The sequence below is a fragment of the Limtongia smithiae genome (genome assembly GCF_038497785.1).
Source record: "Limtongia smithiae strain NRRL Y-17922 unplaced genomic scaffold V1518scaffold_6, whole genome shotgun sequence".
NCBI lineage: Eukaryota > Fungi > Ascomycota > Lipomycetes > Lipomycetales > Lipomycetaceae > Limtongia > Limtongia smithiae.
In genome coordinates, this window is record NW_027117627.1 from 579,691 (window position 1) to 599,710 (window position 20,020).

General features: G+C 55.5%; 9 protein-coding genes across 9 annotated transcripts; 6 read left to right on the top strand and 3 right to left on the bottom strand.

Moving 5' to 3' along the window:
- Positions 1-143: 143 nt before the first annotated feature.
- On the top strand, positions 144-2,623 carry V1518DRAFT_394058 (uncharacterized protein). Its single transcript, XM_066901791.1, has 7 exons — positions 144-589; positions 675-1,022; positions 1,075-1,185; positions 1,233-1,501; positions 1,554-2,237; positions 2,286-2,350; positions 2,415-2,623. Exons 1-7 carry the CDS (start codon positions 397-399, stop codon positions 2,449-2,451), a joined length of 1,707 nt encoding a protein of 568 aa, XP_066759511.1. The 5' UTR covers positions 144-396; the 3' UTR covers positions 2,452-2,623.
- V1518DRAFT_417209 (WD40-repeat-containing domain protein) lies at positions 2,604-4,093 on the bottom strand. Its single transcript, XM_066904224.1, has 4 exons — positions 3,772-4,093; positions 3,655-3,687; positions 3,461-3,576; positions 2,604-3,401 (listed from the first exon to the last, which is right to left on the bottom strand). The coding sequence occupies exons 1-4, from the start codon at positions 3,772-3,774 to the stop codon at positions 2,639-2,641; spliced, it is 915 nt and encodes a 304-aa protein (XP_066759512.1). The 5' UTR covers positions 3,775-4,093; the 3' UTR covers positions 2,604-2,638.
- Positions 4,066-6,502, top strand: V1518DRAFT_417210 (amidase signature domain-containing protein). Its single transcript, XM_066904225.1, has one exon. The coding sequence runs from the start codon at positions 4,401-4,403 to the stop codon at positions 6,066-6,068; it is 1,668 nt and encodes a 555-aa protein (XP_066759513.1). The 5' UTR covers positions 4,066-4,400; the 3' UTR covers positions 6,069-6,502.
- An 89-nt stretch (positions 6,503-6,591) lies between these two features.
- Positions 6,592-9,510, top strand: V1518DRAFT_417211 (uncharacterized protein). Its single transcript, XM_066904226.1, has one exon. It carries the CDS (start codon positions 6,645-6,647, stop codon positions 9,417-9,419), a length of 2,775 nt encoding a protein of 924 aa, XP_066759514.1. The 5' UTR covers positions 6,592-6,644; the 3' UTR covers positions 9,420-9,510.
- A 787-nt stretch (positions 9,511-10,297) lies between these two features.
- V1518DRAFT_433455 (FAD-binding domain-containing protein) lies at positions 10,298-12,696 on the bottom strand. The gene is made up of 2 exons (XM_066906228.1): positions 12,201-12,696; positions 10,298-12,152 (listed from the first exon to the last, which is right to left on the bottom strand). The coding sequence occupies exons 1-2, from the start codon at positions 12,356-12,358 to the stop codon at positions 10,472-10,474; spliced, it is 1,839 nt and encodes a 612-aa protein (XP_066759515.1). The 5' UTR covers positions 12,359-12,696; the 3' UTR covers positions 10,298-10,471.
- A 157-nt stretch (positions 12,697-12,853) lies between these two features.
- On the top strand, positions 12,854-13,944 carry V1518DRAFT_417215 (Ctr copper transporter family-domain-containing protein). The gene has a single exon (XM_066904227.1). The coding sequence runs from the start codon at positions 13,015-13,017 to the stop codon at positions 13,870-13,872; it is 858 nt and encodes a 285-aa protein (XP_066759516.1). The 5' UTR covers positions 12,854-13,014; the 3' UTR covers positions 13,873-13,944.
- Positions 13,945-14,339: 395 nt separating this feature from the next.
- Positions 14,340-15,244, top strand: V1518DRAFT_417217 (uncharacterized protein). The gene has a single exon (XM_066904228.1). It carries the CDS (start codon positions 14,359-14,361, stop codon positions 15,178-15,180), a length of 822 nt encoding a protein of 273 aa, XP_066759517.1. The 5' UTR covers positions 14,340-14,358; the 3' UTR covers positions 15,181-15,244.
- V1518DRAFT_417218 (uncharacterized protein) lies at positions 15,245-16,076 on the top strand. Its single transcript, XM_066904229.1, has one exon. The coding sequence runs from the start codon at positions 15,657-15,659 to the stop codon at positions 15,993-15,995; it is 339 nt and encodes a 112-aa protein (XP_066759518.1). The 5' UTR covers positions 15,245-15,656; the 3' UTR covers positions 15,996-16,076.
- A 1,664-nt stretch (positions 16,077-17,740) lies between these two features.
- V1518DRAFT_405706 (uncharacterized protein) lies at positions 17,741-20,020 on the bottom strand (the record flags this gene model as incomplete). The annotated part of the gene is made up of 3 exons (XM_066901931.1): positions 17,741-19,552; positions 19,606-19,749; positions 19,808-20,020. The coding sequence occupies 3 exons, from the start codon at positions 20,018-20,020 to the stop codon at positions 17,741-17,743; spliced, it is 2,169 nt and encodes a 722-aa protein (XP_066759519.1).

Here is a 20,020-nt window from a genome sequence, read left to right on the forward strand (position 1 = left end):
AGTTCTATCAGAGCAGCGAGGGTGGATGAATTTGCAGACACAATATGTGATCAGATGTGATCTGTGATCCGCGTTGGGAGTTGAGCCGCATACATGTTACCCGGACCCTTCGAGGGTGCAAAGTGCATTTAAACCGGTCCCTCCATACTTATTCAACATCGTCTTCCTCCCGCTTACCGTCTCCGGGCGCGATACACTACTCCTGAACTCTCCAATCTTGTTTGAAGTCACCGTTTACGGTGTATATGTCTTCACCTTAAGTCCTCACGGTACACGCTCTGCTTTGGTTGTGATACACGCCGTCACGCATCCCTGCCAGCGCAGTCACCATTCACCACACCCGCCCTCACTCTCCACGACAAGCATAACATACCGACTTCCCTCTCTCACGCAAGTATGAGCACCGTGATCGTTTCCCGCTCGAACTCAAACAACAATGAGGGTAACAAACGCGCCTCGCCCGTGCCACGTGCCGCCTCGGTCACGCCCGGCACTGTGGCCGCCGGTGCGTCCGGTGCCCCCGGCGGCGCAGGTGCAAAGCGCAAGTTTACACAAATAGGGACGGAACAGGAAAAGGCGCGGCCGTCAGGTATAGTACCCATTCAGCCAACCTCCGCGGTTGTGTACCAGCTCGGGGATTCTCTTGCTGCGTTACTGAACATATGTGCAAGCAGACCTCGCACGGAAGGAAAAATCCACATCCTCAACAACCTCCACTCCCAGTATGCACGGCGTTAGTAATGACCGCGGTCTCGGCCCTCACTCCGGTGGCTGCAAACATGTCAGAAAACTACTTGCCTCGAGTTCCCAAGAGATCGCGCAAAAGACCTATGCTCAAGCGCTAAGGGTGTGTTTCGACCTGCGCGAGCGCACGCATGATCTGTCCTCATTTCAACTGCGACGGTGCAAGACGTGCGGGGATATGTTGACCACGACGATGTTTTGTCTGCAATGTCCGTATGTGGGATGTTTGAAGCATAAGCATGCGGAGATACACGCGAGCGAGACGAATCATATTTTCGGTAGATTCCCGGATTTGATTTGGGGATGTTGAAGATCGGCTGACAAAAGCAGGAATCGATTCCCGACTGGGCAATATATTCTGCTTCGTGTGCAAGGACTATGTGTACAATTACACATTTGAGAAAATCCGATGCGACGTGATCGACAAGTACAGTTCCCATAGTACGTCCCCTTCCTCCTCCCTCTTGCACCACTACTAAGCATTGCAGAACTTAGGAAGAGCCCGAAAACCCGCCGCGACCTCACCCCCGACGAATCCGGCCTCCTCGAGAAATACTCTGTGGTTCCCCCCTGCAAAGCACAGTCCGGCCTCCGTGGGTTCCAAAACATGGGCGCGACATGCTTTATCTCAGTAATTTTGCAGAGTCTGATACACAACCCGATCATCCGCAACGACTTTTTAAGTGGGGGACATAATTGCCAACAGTGTTATCGTGAGAATTGTCTGAGCTGCCGCATTGATGAAATATTTACCGAGGTGAGTTGCGACGCTTTGTGCAGTGAACAGAGAACAGCGGCTAACGGAGCAGTTCTTCTCGTCACCGGTTACAACCGGGTTCGGACCGACGCAGTTACTAATGACAGCCTGGAAAACACAACGCTCGCTCGCGGGCTACTCTGAACAAGATGCGCACGAGTTTTTCCAATTCATACTCGACCAACTTCATGCAACCTCAACCACGCAGCCCGCTCAGCTCCACGACAGCGGCAGCGGCGCGGACTGTAACTGTATCGTGCACCGCACTTTTTGCGGACAATTACGAAGCGATATTATGTGTCCGAACTGTAACAATATCACGATGACGGTGGATCCGTTTATGGATTTGTCGTTGGAGTTGCGCGATCGAAAAGGACCCAGCGCGTCAGCGCGAGGCTTGACGTTGCAAGAGTGTCTTGAAAAGTTCACTAGTCCAGAGCGCCTGGAGACGAAATATCGGTGCTCGTTTTGCCAGACGAGTCAGGTCGTCACAAAGCAACTCAAGATACGCCGTCTTCCGCTCGTATTGTCAATCCAACTCAAACGCTTCGAGCATGCTCTGAAATCGAACAAAATCGACGACCACGTTCACTTCCCGGTGGAGCTCGACATGACGCCGTACACGACACACACGTCGGATAAGCGGTACATATATGAGTTGTTCGGGGTCGTTTGTCATCAGGGCAAGATCAATACGGGCCATTACACATGCTCCATGAAGACGCGCGAGGGATTGGTAAGTCTTTGTCGGAGATGAGGAGAGAGGAAGGATCTGACGACATAGTGGTTTAATTTCGATGACGCGATGGTCACTCTGTCCAGCGAGAAACAAGTCCTCGCGTCGCGTGCGTAAGTTTTCTCTTACCCGCACCACAACAAGTGTGCTAGTTATTAATGCGATGTGTTCGTCTAGATATCTGTTTTTCTATATCATCAAGGACCTTTCATGAATTAGCATTTGGCATCCGGCGAAAACGCCAGCATATTCAGCATTTTAGCATTTCAACATCTGCATCTGCATCGTTGCTGCGGTGACGGGGGAGGACATTCAGACGAGAGGCGCGTAGTTGCCAGCGATATTGTTAGATAGCTTTGGGAATTGATTCGTTTCATTACACAGTATACACACACAGTACTCTACTCTTCCATGGACCCGCACTGCTCCCATCCGCCCTTCAAGTTCTCCTTCCACAGCGAAATCTTATTCTCCCCAGAACTAACCGCGAGCACATTCCCGGAGAGAGACCAACTAACCCGCCAAACTGCATTGGGGAACTTATCGGCCGTGAGTGGTGTTTTCTTCCACGGTTGTCCGAGTTGTTCTTGTGTCCAGATGAGCACGCTACCGTCGTCAGACGCGGAAGCGAGGTAGGATTTGGGAAGCACGGAGGGCGCCCATGCGATATCCCTGATCCAGGCACCGGTGGTGGATGTGGCTTCGAGCACGGACTCTTCGGTGTAAAGCGAAGTTGCGTGGTCGAGGTGCCAGATTTTGATCAGCCCGTCGGAGCCACCGGTGACAAACCGCTGCGTCGCGCCAGTCGCACCACCGACTGTGCCCGCCGCGGCAGCGTTCGCAGCCCACGCAACCGCGTACACAGCCCCCGAGTGCGCCGGCACCGACACCGCATTGGTACTCCCATCATCGGAAAACTCAACCACAGAAACACTCCCGTCTGAAGATCCGCATATCAGCACCGCGCCAAGCTCGGGGGGCGCCCATTGTACGGTATTCACAGACTCGGTGTGCGTCGCGTGGGTGGCAATGTTGGCCCATGCGCGGGTGGACGAGGAATCGTCTTCGCGCCAGATGAGAACTTTGCCGTCATATGAAGCGGATGCGAGGATTGAGCCGAATTTGGGGTGTGCCCACGAGAGCTGCCATACAGGACCGTCGTGCCTAGGAAGTGTGAGTATTGTTCCCGTAAAAAAGTCAAATAGGTGAAAAAACAAAAGTACCCTTGCAGCGTGTCAACGAGCTTGTGATTTTCTCCATCAATTTCAAAGATTTTGATTGTTTTGTCGGAGGAGCATGTGGCGAGGCGTTTACCGTAGTAGTCCAGTTGCGCGTCGTGCTGGGTAGGAGTTAGCATCGCACATCCTTTAGGTGGTGCAAAGGAAGACGAGGAGTGGAGAGTAGAGCGGGGACGTACGATCATGTCATTATGCAAACTTCCAATGGTAGCCTGTATGTGTTAGTCGTGGTCTTCAATGGGAGCGAGGGGGGAATCAGGTTGATATAGCGGACTGCATTCCTCGAGAGAACATACCATTGTGGGTTAAACTTATCCTCGTGTGATACTCGGTATATATGCAAAGGTACCAAGACCGAGAAGATCAGATGCGACGGCGTAGGGCGGTGGAAGTGGGAACAGTGAACGTAGCGGTGGTGATCCGCTCAGTGTGCGGTTTGTGGGTTTTGAGTTCGATGACGGGTTCGATGACGATGGCCGGCGTCGAGGTGAGGCGTCTTCGAGCAAACCACCACATCACTATGTCCATGCAATGCGCACGTTGCATGTGAACTACGTTTTTTGCTTGCGTCAAGAAAGACTGAGGGCGGTGAAGAAGGGTGTGGGAAGGTGTGGCGTGGGAATTGAGCGGTGTGGAGGGGATGCAGGCATGTATTGCGGTTATCAGTTATCGCACCCGGCTGCGTTGTCGAGGTTGACGATTACGACGACTACCGTAGACTGTAGGCAAACAACCGTAACCCCAAGCAAAGTAGTCGTGTGACGGTGTATCCGTCACGACCGCCAAATCTCATCCACCGGGAATACGTGGCGTGTGGAACACCACCCGGCGACAACCCGAACACTCTGACCACTACATCCCCGAGCGCCGACTTGCCGCCATTTCCTCACTACCTTCCTCCTCACCGCCACCGCAGTGCCGCACCATGAAGCCCGTCGTGTTTCCAGCAACACACCGCCCGTACGCGGAACTTGTCGCCGAGAAACTCGCCGAGCGCGAGTCGCGCATTCCGCAAGAATGGCGCATCACCTTCGATGAGTCGAAGCCGTGCCTTCTCGACGTGCCGTCCACGTGCGGGTTGTTATCCGCAAAGGAGCTTGAGATTACAGAGAACTACGACTCCGTTGGACTGCTCGCTGAGCTTGCAGCCGGGAAATTGAGCGCGGTGGAGGTTGCCACGGCGTTCAACAAGCGTGCTGCAATTGCCCAGCAGTGCTTGAATTGCCTGACGGAGATTTTCTTCGACAAGGCGATTGCGCGGGCGAATTTTTTGGATGAGGAGCTGAAGCGCACCGGGAAGCCCGTGGGCCCGTTGCATGGGCTGCCTGTTGCGTTGAAGGACTCGATGAACGTGGAAGGCGAGGACTCGGTTGTTGGCATCGCAGCGTATATCGGACAGCCTGAGAAAGAGAACTCGGTGATTGTGGATATTTTGCTGCAGCTCGGCGCGGTGCTGTACGTGAAGACGAACGTGCCGCAGAGCATGATGGTGCCGGATACGGATAACAATGTGTTTGGAATCACGCGCAATCCGATTCATAAGGAGATCACCGCGTCAGGGTCTTCCGGCGGATTGGCGGCGCTGATCAAGTTCCGTGGCGCGCTGGCAGGTATCGGCACGGACGTGGGCGGTTCAATTCGCGTGCCCGCGTACACGCATGGCGTGTATGCCATGAAACCGTCCTCCGGGCGATTGCCGTATTACGGCGTGAAGGGGTACTGGGAGCCCGGCGCGGAGACGGCTGGGATTCTGTGCGTGAACGCGCCGATGGCGGTGTCTTTCAGAGACTGTGAGTTGCTCATGAAGACGATCACGGACGCGGAACCGTGGCTGTACGATCCGTCGTGCCAGTATCTGCCGTGGAACGAGCCAGCGCCGTTGGGAAGGAAGCTTGCGCTGGGGGTCATTCGGTTTGATACGGAGGTGCAGACGCTGCCACCGGTGAGAAGAGCGCTGGAGGAGACGGTTGCGAAGCTGAAGGCCGCGGGGCACGACCTCGTGGAGATGGAGTTGTACCGCGCGGGGGAGATTTCCGACAACGCGGTGGATATCTTCAAGGTTGATGGCGGCGCGTTTCTGCAGTCGCAGCTGGATATCACGGGCGAGCCGATGACCGTAGCAAACCAGAACGGGCTGCTGTACCCGGACGTGAAGCGCGGCATCAGCGACTTCTACGCGTACTCCTCTGTGCGCGCCGAACTGCAGCGGGCGTGGCTGCTGTACTGGGCATCCTCAGCCAAGCTGACCAAGTCGGGGAAGCCAGTCGACGCGCTGCTGCTGCCAATCCAGAGCTTCCCCGCGCGCCCGGACGGGTACATGGTGCGCTCCCACTTTTCGCGCACGTTCAACAACCTGGACTACCCGGGCATCGTGTTCCCCGTCACCACCGTGCAGATGAGCAAGGACGACGAGGAGATGCCGCCGCCGCTGAACGCGATGGACGCGCGCGTGCAGACCACCTGGGCAAAGGGCGTGAGGGAGAGACTGGAGGGCTACCCCATCGGTCTGCAGATTGTGGGCCAGCGCCAGATGGAGCCGCAGCTGTTCCAGACGATGCACGCGATTGCGGCAGTGCTCGAGGGTGTTGTGTAGGCGCTGACAATAAAGAGTGCGGCGGAGCGGGCCAGAGCGGGAGTTATCGGGGATGGCGCCACTAACGCCGCGCGGGGCCCTGCGCGGCGCCTGCAGTTCGCCTCGAGTCTCGCGGCCTGCTATAACCAGCACGCTTTCCCCTGCGATCAGCGCCAGCCAGCCGCCATGGCCGCCGCCCCGCCGTCCGCCGCCAGCACTGCGCCCCAACAGCCGCCCCCCCAACCGCACGACAGCGACGAGTCCCCGCCCGACGCCACGGGCAGCACGCGCAAGCGCCGGCGGATCCCGGTGTCCTGCGCGGTGTGTCGCCAGCGCAAGCTCAAGTGCAACCGCGCGCAGCCGTGCTCCGCCTGCGTCGCGCACGACACCGTCGCGCTGTGCGTGTACGCGGTCAAGCCGTGGCTGGCCGCGCCGGCGGCCGCGGCGATTCCCGGGATCCAGACCTTCGCCATGGCGCCTTCGCCGCCGCTGCTCTTCGGGCGCTCGCCCGCGGACGCGCCCGCTGCGTCTGCGCTGCCGTCGCCGTCGCCGCGGCTCAGCGCCGACGCGGCCGACTACGACGAGCTCAAGCTGCGGATGGCGCGGCTGGAGTCGCTGCTGCAGCGCGTCGCGGCACCCGCGATGTCCCCGGTCGCGCCGGCGCCGGCATACCCCCAGCTCCCCCCCATCGGCCAGATCAGCATGGAGCCGCCGCGACGCATCCTGCCCCTTCCCATGGCACACTCGCCGCAGCCACTCATACAGCCATCACCGCAGCCGTCGCCCGCGCCAGCAGTTGCGCCGTCGCCGCTTCTGGCTTCTGCTGCTTCGGTCGCCGCCGCTGCGCGGGCTGCGCCTGCGCCGCCCGCGGACGACGGCGACCTCCCCGCCGACGTCCTGAAGCCCGCCATGTGCATGCGCCGCAACCAGATCTCGTACCACGGCCCCATGGCCTCCTTCTCCGCGTCCGTGCAGGACCCGCTCCTGGCCCGCTTCTACCGCGACAACGACATGCACCGCCACCACCGCCGCCGCTTCAAGATGCGCGGCGCGGACGAGATGCGCCAGCGCCACGACCACCCCCGCGACTTCATCGCCGCGCCGCTTGCGCCTGAGGTCGAGAGCATGCTCGACGAGATGTACAACCTCGACGCGAACCTCGAGAACATCTTTCCCCGGCTGGAACACCGGCCGCTGTGTGAATTCCTCGTCACCAAGTTCATGCAGAGCATCAACCTCGTCTTCCCGATTGTCAACCCTGCAGTCTTTCGCGCCGACATGATGCGCTTCTGGGACTTCAAGTGGAAAGCCTCCTCCGCCGCGACAGACTCCCCCGCGCCGCCCCACCACGGTCGCTTCTCCCGCGGCGAGGGCATCGGCAGGTACTCCCGCAACGAGCACCTGCGCGGGACCGCGCTCTTTGCCATTATTCTCCGTCTGGGCCGCATTGTCTGTCCCATGGACTGGAAACCCTCCGACGACGGCTTCGACGACAAGTACGCGCCGCTGCTCGGCTCTCGCCTCAAAGACTTTGCCTGGCGGTGCCTCAACGAGACAGACTACCTCCTCAAAGGCGACTTTGTCGTCCTGCAGGTCCTCCTCGGCGTGCGCGCGCACATCATGCTCTCCCCCGACGGTGGCGGCGAGGGCGCAGACACAACCGACACCTCCACTATCGTCGGACTCCTATGCCAGATCGGCCTCACCATGGGTCTTCACCGCGACCCCGCCCTCTTTCCCCGTGTGCCACCGGATATGGCCGACGCATGGCGCATGCTCTGGGCGGAGATGATATTTATGGACTCGGAGCGGGCGCTCTGTCTCAATATTCCGTTTGCACTCCCCCTCGAGTTGTCTGATACCTCCCTCGAGACCGTGAAGGCGTTTCCCAGTGGTACCGCCGCAAATGAGCAGCCGTCGCTGAACTTTCTCGAGGCGAAAATCAAGCTCGCGTTACTCTCCCGACCGATCCTCAACCGCCTCATGATGCCGAACGTCGTCCTCTCCCGGGAGGAGTTCCAGAAGTATTCCACCGCCTTAGCACAGTTCGCCGAAAAGAACCTGAGCTCGTTTGAGTTGCTGCTGGAGATGATCCACGCCGACTCCGACGCGACTGTATCCTCACCCCAAGACTCGTATGATCTCACGCAAAAGCTCTTACTGCAGTCCTTCTTCTACCGCCTCCATTTATCGCTCCTCCGGTCCTATACCCCCAACTCGAAATTAGAGTACAAGGAAATCTCTCTCGAACGCCTGCGCTGCGCCGCGAAACTGCTCGACGCCATGTGCATCTGCGCGCGTCGCCCGTTGCTCTTCTCGGGCTTCATGTGGCTAGTGGTCCCCATCTCCCTGCGCTACTTCTCCATTGCACTCTCCCTCGTCATCTCTGTCGTCACCCGTATGATCGACGAGAATCCGGGGATCATATCCCAGCGCGACGAGGAGCTGCGCGAGGACCGGTGGATGGTTCCGGACTTGTCGTTTCGTTATAGCAACGAGAGTATGCTTGACTTCAAGCGGATTTATCAGTTATTCAAGCGCAGCGTGGATATTATATCCGGGTTTAGCGAGCAGTATTACTGGGCGTTCAAGATTTCGTTGGATTTGATGCTGTTTGATGAGTTCATTGGCAATAACATGGACACCGCAATGATGTCGCTCGAACAAAAAGGCGGCGACACGCCTTCGTCTACCGGCCACACACCGGGCGAACACAGATACGGACGTCGCTTCACCGACATGTTCTACGGTGGACGCCACGGTGATTACCACGGTGATTACCACGGCGGGTGGCGCGGCGAGCGTGGCGAGCATGGCGACTGGCGCGGTGGTGGTCCAGATGGACACCGCAGGCCGAAATGGTTTCATGGAGGTAGTTCGCCGCATCGACATCATTATGATCCGCGGTTCGACAGTAGCGAGGTGTCCACTCCGCGTCAGCAGCAGCTTGAGCACACGCCACGAGCGGAGCAACGGAATGTATCGCCACAGCAACAGCATCAGTTCCTGGGGACGGAGTACGTACCAAAGACACAGCCGCAGGAAGAACCCGCGCAATTATCAGCACCGCTGGTACTCGAATCTCCGCGGCAACAACAACAACAACAACAACAACAACAACAACAACAACAACAACAACAACAACTTCTGCCGCTCCCGCAGTCCATGCTCCTCCAACAGAGTGTTAACAATCCCAGCGGCGCTAGTGAAACGTTCACTGAATCTGCGTCCACGCTGATGGACGCGGCTGCGACTACACTTGGCGATGTATCTTCGTTTATGGGGGACGATACAATTGGGGAGTGGTGGCATGATTGGTCGATCTCAGTGGATGAGATGGGCGCGGAGTTTGGCGCCATGCGGCAGGTTTAGAAGGGCTGTGTGTGTATGATATAGTACGATAGATAGGAAGAGTGGAATATATGATGTAATGTAATACCGTTATATAGATCATAAGGCCGTAGGGGAAGGTGGTCGTGCTCTGTTGCGCTAGCTGATCGAGGTCACGGGCCTGCGACCGCGACACGACTAAATACGGAAGAGATGGCAGTTAAATGGCAAGCTCCTCGAAAAATTCGCGCCCGCTTGCGGGTTCGCTGTATGTGTTAGAAGTATACAGTAGATGACAGAATAAATGGCAATCCTCGCAACGTCCGCCATACTTGCCATCGTCGTCGTCTTCTTGATCGTCGTGGTCTTGGTCGTCGTGGTCGTGGCGTAGTCGCGACGTCGGTCGTGCTTGCAGCCGCTGCCAAAGCCCAGCAAGGAAAGGTGTTCACCGTTAGCTGAGCGTGGCCGCAAACGACTCAGTACATAATAAATGACAATATAAATGACAACATAAATGACAGGTTTCTCGCAAGTTGTGCTAGTTGTCGTTAGATTGCCGTTCGGTCTGACGCCGAATGCGCCGTACAGCAACGCGTCGTAGTTTGGCGATGAGATCATCGGCTGTAGCGAGCGGGCGGACCGACTTACCGCCTCGGGATATCCTCGCCGTTCGCCGCGCCATGCATATCGTATGCAGAGCCTTACCCAGGGCAGCTGCAACGCGCTGGCGAAGTCACGAGATTCGACGCACATGGACTGTGTTTGTGGCCGAATGCGTGGCGTGGCGATCGGCGAGAGTGGAGGGGAAAGGAGAAGGAAGAAGGAAGGCGACGGGGGAATAAATACAAGCGGTCGGGTGGCAGATCAAAACATCCCGGCCTGTTTGCGAACCGCGGGACGTACACGCAGGCGACGTGGGCGGCGGCATTTGTTTACGTGGTACCCAGGTAGTCAAAATCGCAACGCGTCGCGTCGCCCGGCTGCGACGCACGACAGCGCACCTACTACAAAGACTCCAAGTTCCTCAAATTTCTGAGTAGCTTGATAACTGCTAAATTGTGCTGGATGATGCGCCAAACAAAATACAAGACTGATTACTCCAAATAACCCTCGCTATGCACAAAACACCACCCTCCACTAGTACCATTCGCGTACCGCACACCACGCGCATCGAGTAACCGTGCCACGGAATTCTTGACATCCCGCGTGATCGCAGGTCCACCGCAGACCGCGATGGCAGCCTCGCCACGGGCGTTTTGGATCGCGCAGGAGACAGTCGCGTCGATGTCTGGCTTTTTGTCGGTGATGACGCGGAAATACGGTGACGAGGCGTGCGATTTGAGCCAGCGCTGGAGAAGCGGTGTGGGTGGAGTGGAGGCGGCAGAGGTGATGTGTATCCGGACTGATAGGGAGGGGGTGTCCTCGTCGTTCTCAGAGGAGGAGAATGGGGGAGAAAAGTCGAGCATGTGGTCAAGCGTACCGAGAAAGGGGAGGAGATGTGAATAATCTCGGACAATCCACACAAGTGATACGGCGCGAACGGAGCCGTTATTGGCACGGCCACCGGTAGTGAGTGCCGCGCGTGCAATGGGAAGCGCAGCAGTCGCGCCAACGCCGGTTGCGATGCACGACACGGTGTCGAATTTTTTCCATTCGCGTGACGCGCCGCCGTAAGGTCCATCGACTATCACGGAGAAGCTCGCAATGACGCTATCTGAGGTTTGAAATTTTTGTTCGTCGTCTTCGGAGGATATATCCATGTGTGTCGACGATCGTGGTGATGCCGTAGAGGAGACGGCGAGTGAGGTAGCTCTTCGCGCGAGAAATTTGGTGAAACCTGATTTCTTCTTCACGACGAACTTCATCTCGCCATCTTCCGGCGACGACAAAATCGTGAACGGATGTGCCGTGAATGGGGCAACAGTCGGGAAGGACAGGGATACATATTGTCCCGGCGCCCACTTCCGCAGAGCCACAGCAGGCTTGCGAATCGTGATCTCCAACGCGTCGCCACCTTCACAGACAACAACCTCCGCGCGATAGCGCAGAAATCCGGGGCCGATGTTGTTAACCAGAATCATAACCCAGCGCGCGGCAACGTCGGCGGCCCAGATGCCGATCGAGATGTAGATATACACCCTGCTGTAACTCGGCGCATGCTTATACAACACCACGAAGAACGCGATGGTGGAGATGACATGATTGACAAAAAAGAGTTCATATACCCATGCACGGAAGGGTCGCAGGGTGGTGAGCACTACTATCCACGCGACGAGACACCACGCGCCAAGACCGCGGCGGGTGGTGGGGTCGTATGTGAGTTCGTATACGAGGAATTCGAAAGACGCGTAGTACCGCATCATGTAGAACATGTGCAACGTCGTGGTGAGGAGTAACCCGCGTGCAACCCATCGGTGGAAGAAGTTGAGCGTGTAACTCCCTGCCGAGCCCGTGACGAAAGCGATTGCGTTAATACGTTTGGTGGAGAGTAGCGTGATGAGCGGAAGTTGTGTCAGTGATAACCACGCAGAGCGATACCCTGCATCCTCCCAGTCGGACGAGGTCTTGATGGAGTTTTTGTAGAAGAAGAACGCGAGCATCATGCACATGTAGCAGAGCGCCAAGGTCCCGCGACCGATGGTCGGCAGATGCAAGTACGGCGATATCCACCGTGGCAGCGGAATGGACGGATATACCAGTATTTGCAGCTGCGATATCGTGTTTGCATAGACTTCTGTGAGAATTGAAGGGGCGCGTAGCCCAGTTTGACGTTTTCTACGTTTGTTAGCCATGTCCTCTCGAGAGCGGACAAAGTAGACGGACCTGCACCGGGCGATGGAGAAATCCAGTACACGAAGAAGGAGCGCGAAACCGCAGACCGAGCCAATAACCGCCCAGTACATGCGTGCAAGGTAGCCAGGCCGAGGGGTGCCGTCCGCATTGAAGCGGCCTTGGCCCATGTTCGCGAAGTTGTATTCCATAGCGTACAAGGACGACGATACAGCGAAGGGGAGTGAAGACGGACGAAGATATGAAAAAGAAGATGACGATGCAGACGAAGAAGAGAGCTGAAATGAACTACGACTACGTGCCCACAACTGAGTGGAGAAAATACGAGCACAATTCAGCGAAATCCCGTGAAGCTGCTGATGCCAAGAAACTGCTCGTACTCGTGAACTTGGCAGCGAACACCCGTGCGGCTTACTGCGCCATGTCCGCCGCACGCTAATGCAGGGTTTGTGCGTGCGGCGCGTATTTGCTCGTGTGCGCCACGCACACCACCGCCGTCGTCCGGTCTCGATGGCCAGGTCTCGGTCGCTGAAGGGAGGAGGGCAGGAGGAGATGAGCAGGGGGCTAGGCAGAGAGACGGGAGTGGAGTGCAGCGTGAGGCTGCGAGAAGATTTGAGGGCTGAGTGATAACGAGCAAAATGGACGAGCAAATAAGAAGGTGCGGCCTGGATTTGCAGGAGCCGACGCGAGGACCGGAGAGACTTTCGCATCCCTGGGCCCTGCGGCGGTTGGCCGTCTGCGCCTCCCTCGCCGTTGTAAAACTACTGCCTCGCCTGCCTCTTTCTCTTCAGCCTTCACCCCACTACCACTACCACCGCCACCACTCTAACACCCACACGCACTCACAATGGATGACATGTCGGGAATGGATATGGGTACGACGTCCACAATGGCCATGGTCATGTCGACGGCCACCTCGGTGCTCGCGGCGACCTCCACAATGATGTCTAGCATGGACATGGGTAGCACCACGTCTGCAGTCTCGGCGACTTCCACTATGGCCATGGACATGGTCATGTCGACCACCTCCTCTGTAATGGACATGGTCATGTCGACCACGTCCGCCCTCGCGACGACGACCACCGACGCTATGGCTGGCATGGATATGAGCGCGACAACCTCGTCGTCGTCATCCTCCTCTACGATGGATATGTCTTCAGATGATTCAATGTCGGAAATGTACTTCCATACCTCCATCTCCGATTACCTCTTCTCGACTGGCTGGACACCGTCCACGCGCGGTCGCTACGCCGGAACCTGCATCTTTCTCATCGTTCTCGCCGTGATCAACACCTTCGTCCACGTATTCAAGTTCCGCGCGAATCGCTACCTCAATGCGCGCGCTGATCGTCTTGCTACGGTTCTTATCCGCGGCGGAAATGGCGAAGATACAGCCAGCGAGCAGGAGAAGACCGTGTCTGCAGGCGGCGCGGTCGGCGAGCTCGCATCCGCAGTCCGCGCGGAGGCGATCACGCCGATATTTGACTTCCGCGACGTGCGACCGTGGCGCTTGTCCGTCGACGTGCCGCTTGCGCTTCTGCAGCTGCTGTTTGTCGGCATCTCGTACTTGCTTATGTTGGCTGCCATGACGTTCAACGTCGGCTACTTTCTGTCTATTCTCGCTGGTTTCTTCCTCGGCGAGCTGCTCTTTGGCCGGTTCGTCACTATGCTGAATGTCACCGTGACGTCCTCAGCATGCTGCTAGATGTTTGCATACTTGGTTTTTGGTTTCAGGTGTTTCCGCAGTGGGTAATAATAAAATCTTTGAACTACGTGATATTCCCGTGGATAATGCCACGCAGCCAATTGGATGCGTCGTGCGGATTCCCAAAAAATTGCTCGTTATTTGCTCGCGTTGTGGCTGGTGTGGCGTCCTGCGCCACCACGCGTGGGGTGGAGCCGGTCTTGGCGGTGGAGATCCGAGCGGCGCTAGAACCGATGCAGCGCGCCAGGGGCCAGTGCGGCTACGGCGCGGGGTTTGTAGCGCACACTATCAGATCCGACTCGAGTCAGCGCCAAGTTGGGCCTCATTTACTCCTTCCGCTACGGGGCCGGCTGCGGACGAGGAAGTTGCCAAGACGGCGGGCACGAGCAAAATAGTGGAGCTATGTCCTACGGTGGGCTGCTATAAGAGCCCTCGCAGGCGTCGTAGTTCTTGTATTAGTTTCGAGACACCAAATACACCGTCACAATGCGCTCTACCACCTTCGTCGCTGCCGTCGCAGCCCTCGCCGCCCCCGCCCTTGGCCATTTTACGCTGAACTACCCCACCTCCCGCGGCTCCAACCATGAGACGCAGACCACCGCGCCCTGCGGCGGCTTGGACTCCGTCGTGCTGCCGCTGACCGAATTCAACATGGACGGTTCACCCATCGCGACCACAACCACGCACTCCGACTCCGGCATCACCTACAAGTTTTGCCCCGCGGACGCGGACTGCACGACCAACGACGGTTTCAGCTACACCATCATGAGCACTTTCTTTGAGGTTGGCGCTGGCGACTTCTGCATTCCTTCTGTCGCCATTCCAGAGTCGATTTACTCCGGCAACACCTCGGAGCCGCTCAATGGCACGCTTCAGGTCATCTACTACTCCGACGACGGTGACCTCTACAACTGTGCCGATATCTCCATCTCTATGGACGGCAACACCACCTCTTCTCTCTGCGTCAACGCCACTGGTGTTTACACGGCCGAGTGGGCCGGATCACTCTCGGCCTCAGAGGCCGAAGTTGACGGCGACTCCACTTCCTCTTCGACCTCTGCCGCTGCCAGTGCTACCTCCTCCTCCTCCTCATCCGCGTCCTCTGCTGCGGCCTCCTCGACAGCACACTCCGGCAACGGCAGCAGCGGTAGCAACTCTACTGTCTCCACTGCCTCGGCTGCGTCGTCTACCTCCGCTGCTTCGTCAGCCTCGTCGTCCACTGCGTCTTCAGCTGCCGCTGCTGTCCGAATCGCAGCGCCGTCTGTGTTCGTTGGTGCCGCCGTCTTCGCGCTTGCCTTCCTGGCGTAAATGCCTTGACTAAAAATGCTTCAAAATGTAAACTATCACAATATCACTAATATCTAATTGGATTGTACTCTAAACGATGGAGAGAACGAGATGAATTTGTGCGAATTGCAAGGTCGCGCCGCATCGCGTGCGGTTTGGTCCCTGACTTCCGTCAACTATACAACAGTAGACGCGCTGTTCAAGATGACTGGCTCCCCGAGCTCCATGATGTCTTCCGTAATGCAAAAAGATAAGTAGCCTGCGTCGCAATTAAGGGACTAAAGTAGGACTTGTTATAAAGTCGTGTTCAGTCCGTCACTCGCGGCGCTCATTTGGTTATGGCGCAGCGACCGAGCCATAAAAATTTCAAGTTAGGGTTACGAGGCCTGAAGTTCAAATTGGCGTCTTGCCCTCTTTATTCGACGCGGATTTCAAAGTCGAGCCACAGTGGTGTTCAACAAACAAATCTCTTGTGATGACCGTGGCTATGATTAGATATGTCTAAATCCGTGAATATATTTTGCTTCTGGTTTGCTCTTGTCGGCCTTCTTCAGAGTCGTGAGCACGAAACTTCCCTGTCGACCCTGCCACCATCGACGGCCGCGTCAGTTGCGACAGTGAGCTTCGCCATCTTAAAACAAAATGTAAAGCAAGCTTGGCCGTCTTGTCAGACCCCCCTCTATCGATTATTCCTGTTCGGTATAAACTCACCTGATTCCCCGCCCTTCTTAGGAGGGCGGCGTACGTCAATTCGTTCTACGCCATCGTCGGCAGCTGCCAGTAACGTCGCCGCAGAACTACATACAAGTTTCTTTTTTGCAGTTAGAATTGTCTGACAGCGAGAAGTGTGTGCGTTGGTGACGTTTTTCAAATCAAGCCACTGGCTCCATCCGCACTGTCAAATATCAAGTATGTCGTCGCGAATGATCTGGAGCGACAGGAAGATGTGCGCTGCATGGACATCAGTATGTGACGTATATAGTTCATTAGCATCTCAATTCATACGAATTCTAACAAACTATTTCTTTCTACGCTGGACTGTGATGCGCAGCTTGAAGTCGGTGGTTGGAGGGAGAGGAACCCAGGGTTACGTGCCAGTTCATGTTAAACAGCCCGTACAACCAACTTGCTAGACGTGCGACTGCACGTTCAAGCTGTATGCACGAGACTCTGCAGTGCTCAGAGACCGACTCTAGCAAAAGCGTCTTTGTAAGTGGATTTCCAAAATATGTTCTATTCGCTGCCATGACACCTCGATCGTGAATATCGTGATCACAGAATGTGCGAACCCTACGAGATCGCCTGTCGAAGCCATGGGGATTGAGCATTGGGACATAAGTTGGCGGTGGGTGACGAGCAACAAAGTTAGTGTGGTGTCGATGATTGCGTTGGAGGGTGGGAGGAAGAGGATCTAGGAAGAAGAAAGAAGGGTGGATTATATAGCATGTCGCGAGGGACGCTATCGGCGCGGAGATGGTAACATCTGGACTGAACAGAGAATAAGTGAAGAGGGGCAACAGCAGGAGAACAGAGGGATGTAAGTGCTGCGGCGGCGGATCGCGATATGGTACTGGACCGATTAGGCACAGGGACTGACGCGATAGGGAGCCGTCGCGCGCGCAGTGCGACCTGTTTGTTCATTAATCGTGAGGTAAACTGCGCTATAGCAGTATCTTATGAGTCCGTCGCATTTCACGCCATAGATCCTATATCAACATATATTTACAACGCGTCGAAGTCGATCCGTAGAATCAGTCTCGCACTCAATTGTTGATATCACGTGCCGGCAATGCGGCCGCGCGAACGGACGCTGAGCAGGTGGTGTCCAGAGCATGCCAGCTTCTCGCCTGGCTTCCCCTCAGCGAAGCTTGCGGATTTCATCACTTGCCGCTACAAATTTATGAGCACTTTACTGCATCGTTGAAGAGAACTGAGGAGGTGCGCCTGATGAACAACCTGACGCTGGGCCCACGGGGAGGCAAGGGGATCGTCAGGAATCAGGGGTGGGGAACGGCAATGGTGACATTCTAGCGCTGCGCTAGAACCCCGACATAAGACATACAAATACGCACACAAACATACCTACAGATACACACACGAATATTCGTACAAGACACACAAGAAGCAGCACATATATAGAAAATACACGAACATACAAAACACATACAGATACTCATGCATACGTACACACACATACATACATACATACATACATACATACATACATACATACATACATACATACATACATACATAGGATGCGGTCGAGGTTTTATCGTTAAGAGATAGTCTCTACTTCCTTCAACAGAATGAGCACCCATGTTCTCTGTACGCTGTATCAGATCAGAGATCGGTCTGTATATCTACACTCACGGCGAGGGTCAGCAATACATCCCTTTGCAATTAACAAATGGCCTGAAGCTGGCTGCTCGATAACTGAGCGGAATTCGATCTCTAGCCCATGCCTATTGTATCACAGTAACCGTCCTATGTAATTACTCCTCTAACAGTCCAAAATTCGTCAACTCCGTTCCCAACCCAACCAATCAGTCAACCTACCATTCCAAGCACATACTTCAATCTAAGAACAGATGCACTCTTGCTCCTCCGACCTCTTCCGCTTCAACTTGTTCTCCTTGACAAACGTCGTTGTGGCCGACAACTCGATCCCCTCAAAGAAATCCTCGATCCAAAAACACATCGCGTCCGAAACACGCGAGCAGTCATTAATCGTAAGATGCTCAAGCTTGACGTTGTCTTTGAGCTCTGTATTGGCTTCCATCAGCCGCCGCATTTCCTCGGATGATTGTTGAGATAGACTAGCCATGTCATCATCGTGCGAATGAAACATCAATTTTCGCAGCATGTTGGCGACGCCGGCATCGCCGATTGGGGTCGCCGACATGTCTAGATTCTTGAGATGCCACAGCGATCCAACCGCAGTCGCGACGCTGAATGTAACCGACGCGTTCTCGCTGATGTTCAAGCTCACGAGATACGGACACAGATGCACGATTTTTATCATCAACTCCGCGCCATGATGTGGCGACGAAAAGCACAACCCGGAGCATTTCGACAAGTCGAGACACGTCAGCTTGAACGCGTCACAGCGTAACAACGTCGCCGCGAACTTTGAGTCAATCAGCATCTCACATCCTCTAAATCGCAACATCTGGACGTTCCTGTACTCGTCCATGCACACAGTTTGATCCTCGTTTACATATGTGCTATCATACCGTGGTCCTTCGGCTCCAAACATGATAATCGTACGCGGCAACATCGCAGTGAAACTCATGTCCAGTTCCGTACACGACGGCGAGATAATGGGCATTCGTTCCAGCCACGTGCGCTTCAAAGTGATCTTGCTGATCTTTGGATTATTCCGAAAATCTGTGCGCTCAAAGTACTGACTTGTATCTGGCAACCGCGATGTAGCCTTGACATCAATACAAGAGAGCGCGTGTAAATTCGGCATCATGGCGAGAAAATTGTCGAATGTGCGGTGATCAACATGTATCGAAGCCGCTCTACTTGTCTTGCTTCCCGCTTTTCCCGCTTCAGCTGCCGGAAACCCGCCAAAATTGAACACCTCGATCGAGTCAAGCGATCTGAATTCTGGACTGTCGCGCGTCGGAACGTACGTGCCGTACAACGCCTGGCAAGTGACTGAATGTGTTGATCGGTAATAGCAATCCAACACGCGCAAGCTAGGTAAACCGCGCGCGAGAAATATCGGTATAACATCACCTAAGTTCATGCATTGCATCCTGAGAACCGACAGAAAGCGCAAATTCCATCGCGCAGTTGTTGTCAGTCTCGAGTAGCTGCTGAAGAATCCATGCAAATTCTGGTTCAAGTGCAAGTACCGAATTCCGCACAAGCTCTGCTGAGTATCTACACACTTTGAGTCGCGACCAGAGGCCTCCAACAGCGGAGTCGTCTCATCAGCCTCCTCGGGTATTTTCTGCCCTAACAGCGCAAGTAGTCCTTTCTCCCTATTCGACGGCGTAAGATTACACAATACCGCGCCGCGCACACCCTGGGAACCCGATTTCTGCACACAAAACTGTAGCACCTGCGGCGTAATCTTCGCTGGCCTGCAGCCGGTGAAATCGAGATTCGTCCACAAGTACGGGCTAGTTAAGATAAAATCACGCCACGCTTTGCACACACGCTGCAGGCGTATGAGGTGCACGAATGGAAGATTCGCAAATATGAGTTCTACGACTTCGTACGGTAGCCGTGAGATAGGGTCGGATGTAGTTGGTTGCTCTGACGCAGAAGTGCTCGCTTCTTGTATGTCAGTCGTAACCTGCCAAACAGTAATAGCATTTTCATCAGCACAATGCTCTTCTTTCTTCTTCATTCGAATACGCTTCAGCACTAGATCTCCCTAATTGTACCCTGTTAGTTTTCCTCTCTGTCCAGCATTCAGTCCGGACATACCAAGCCGCTTTGATCTAAACGGATCAGCTCCCTCGCGTCCTGTTCCGCGAGATCGTACTTCCCAATACTGTTATAGCAAAGCGCTCGAAGAAGCGTCCACCGAGTATCAAGCTCCCCGCCGTTCCGCCGGACAAGATTAATCGCCTAACTCAAGATGTCAGGTCGTTATCAGAAGTGTCTCACAGTCCCAAAACTATCCTACCTTGGTATAAAGTAACACAGCCTCTTCGTACCGCTTCCGAGAATACAAAATAGAGCCATGACGACTATATAATTCGCTCTCGGTCATGCTCTGCAGCGAGTTGCTCGCGCCCTCGGCATTATCTGCGGCCGGCGCAGGTTCCCAGTCGTCGTCACTCGTGGCGCTGGCTGCGACTGTTTGCTCGCTCAAGTATGCGCCTGTCACAAGGTCCAT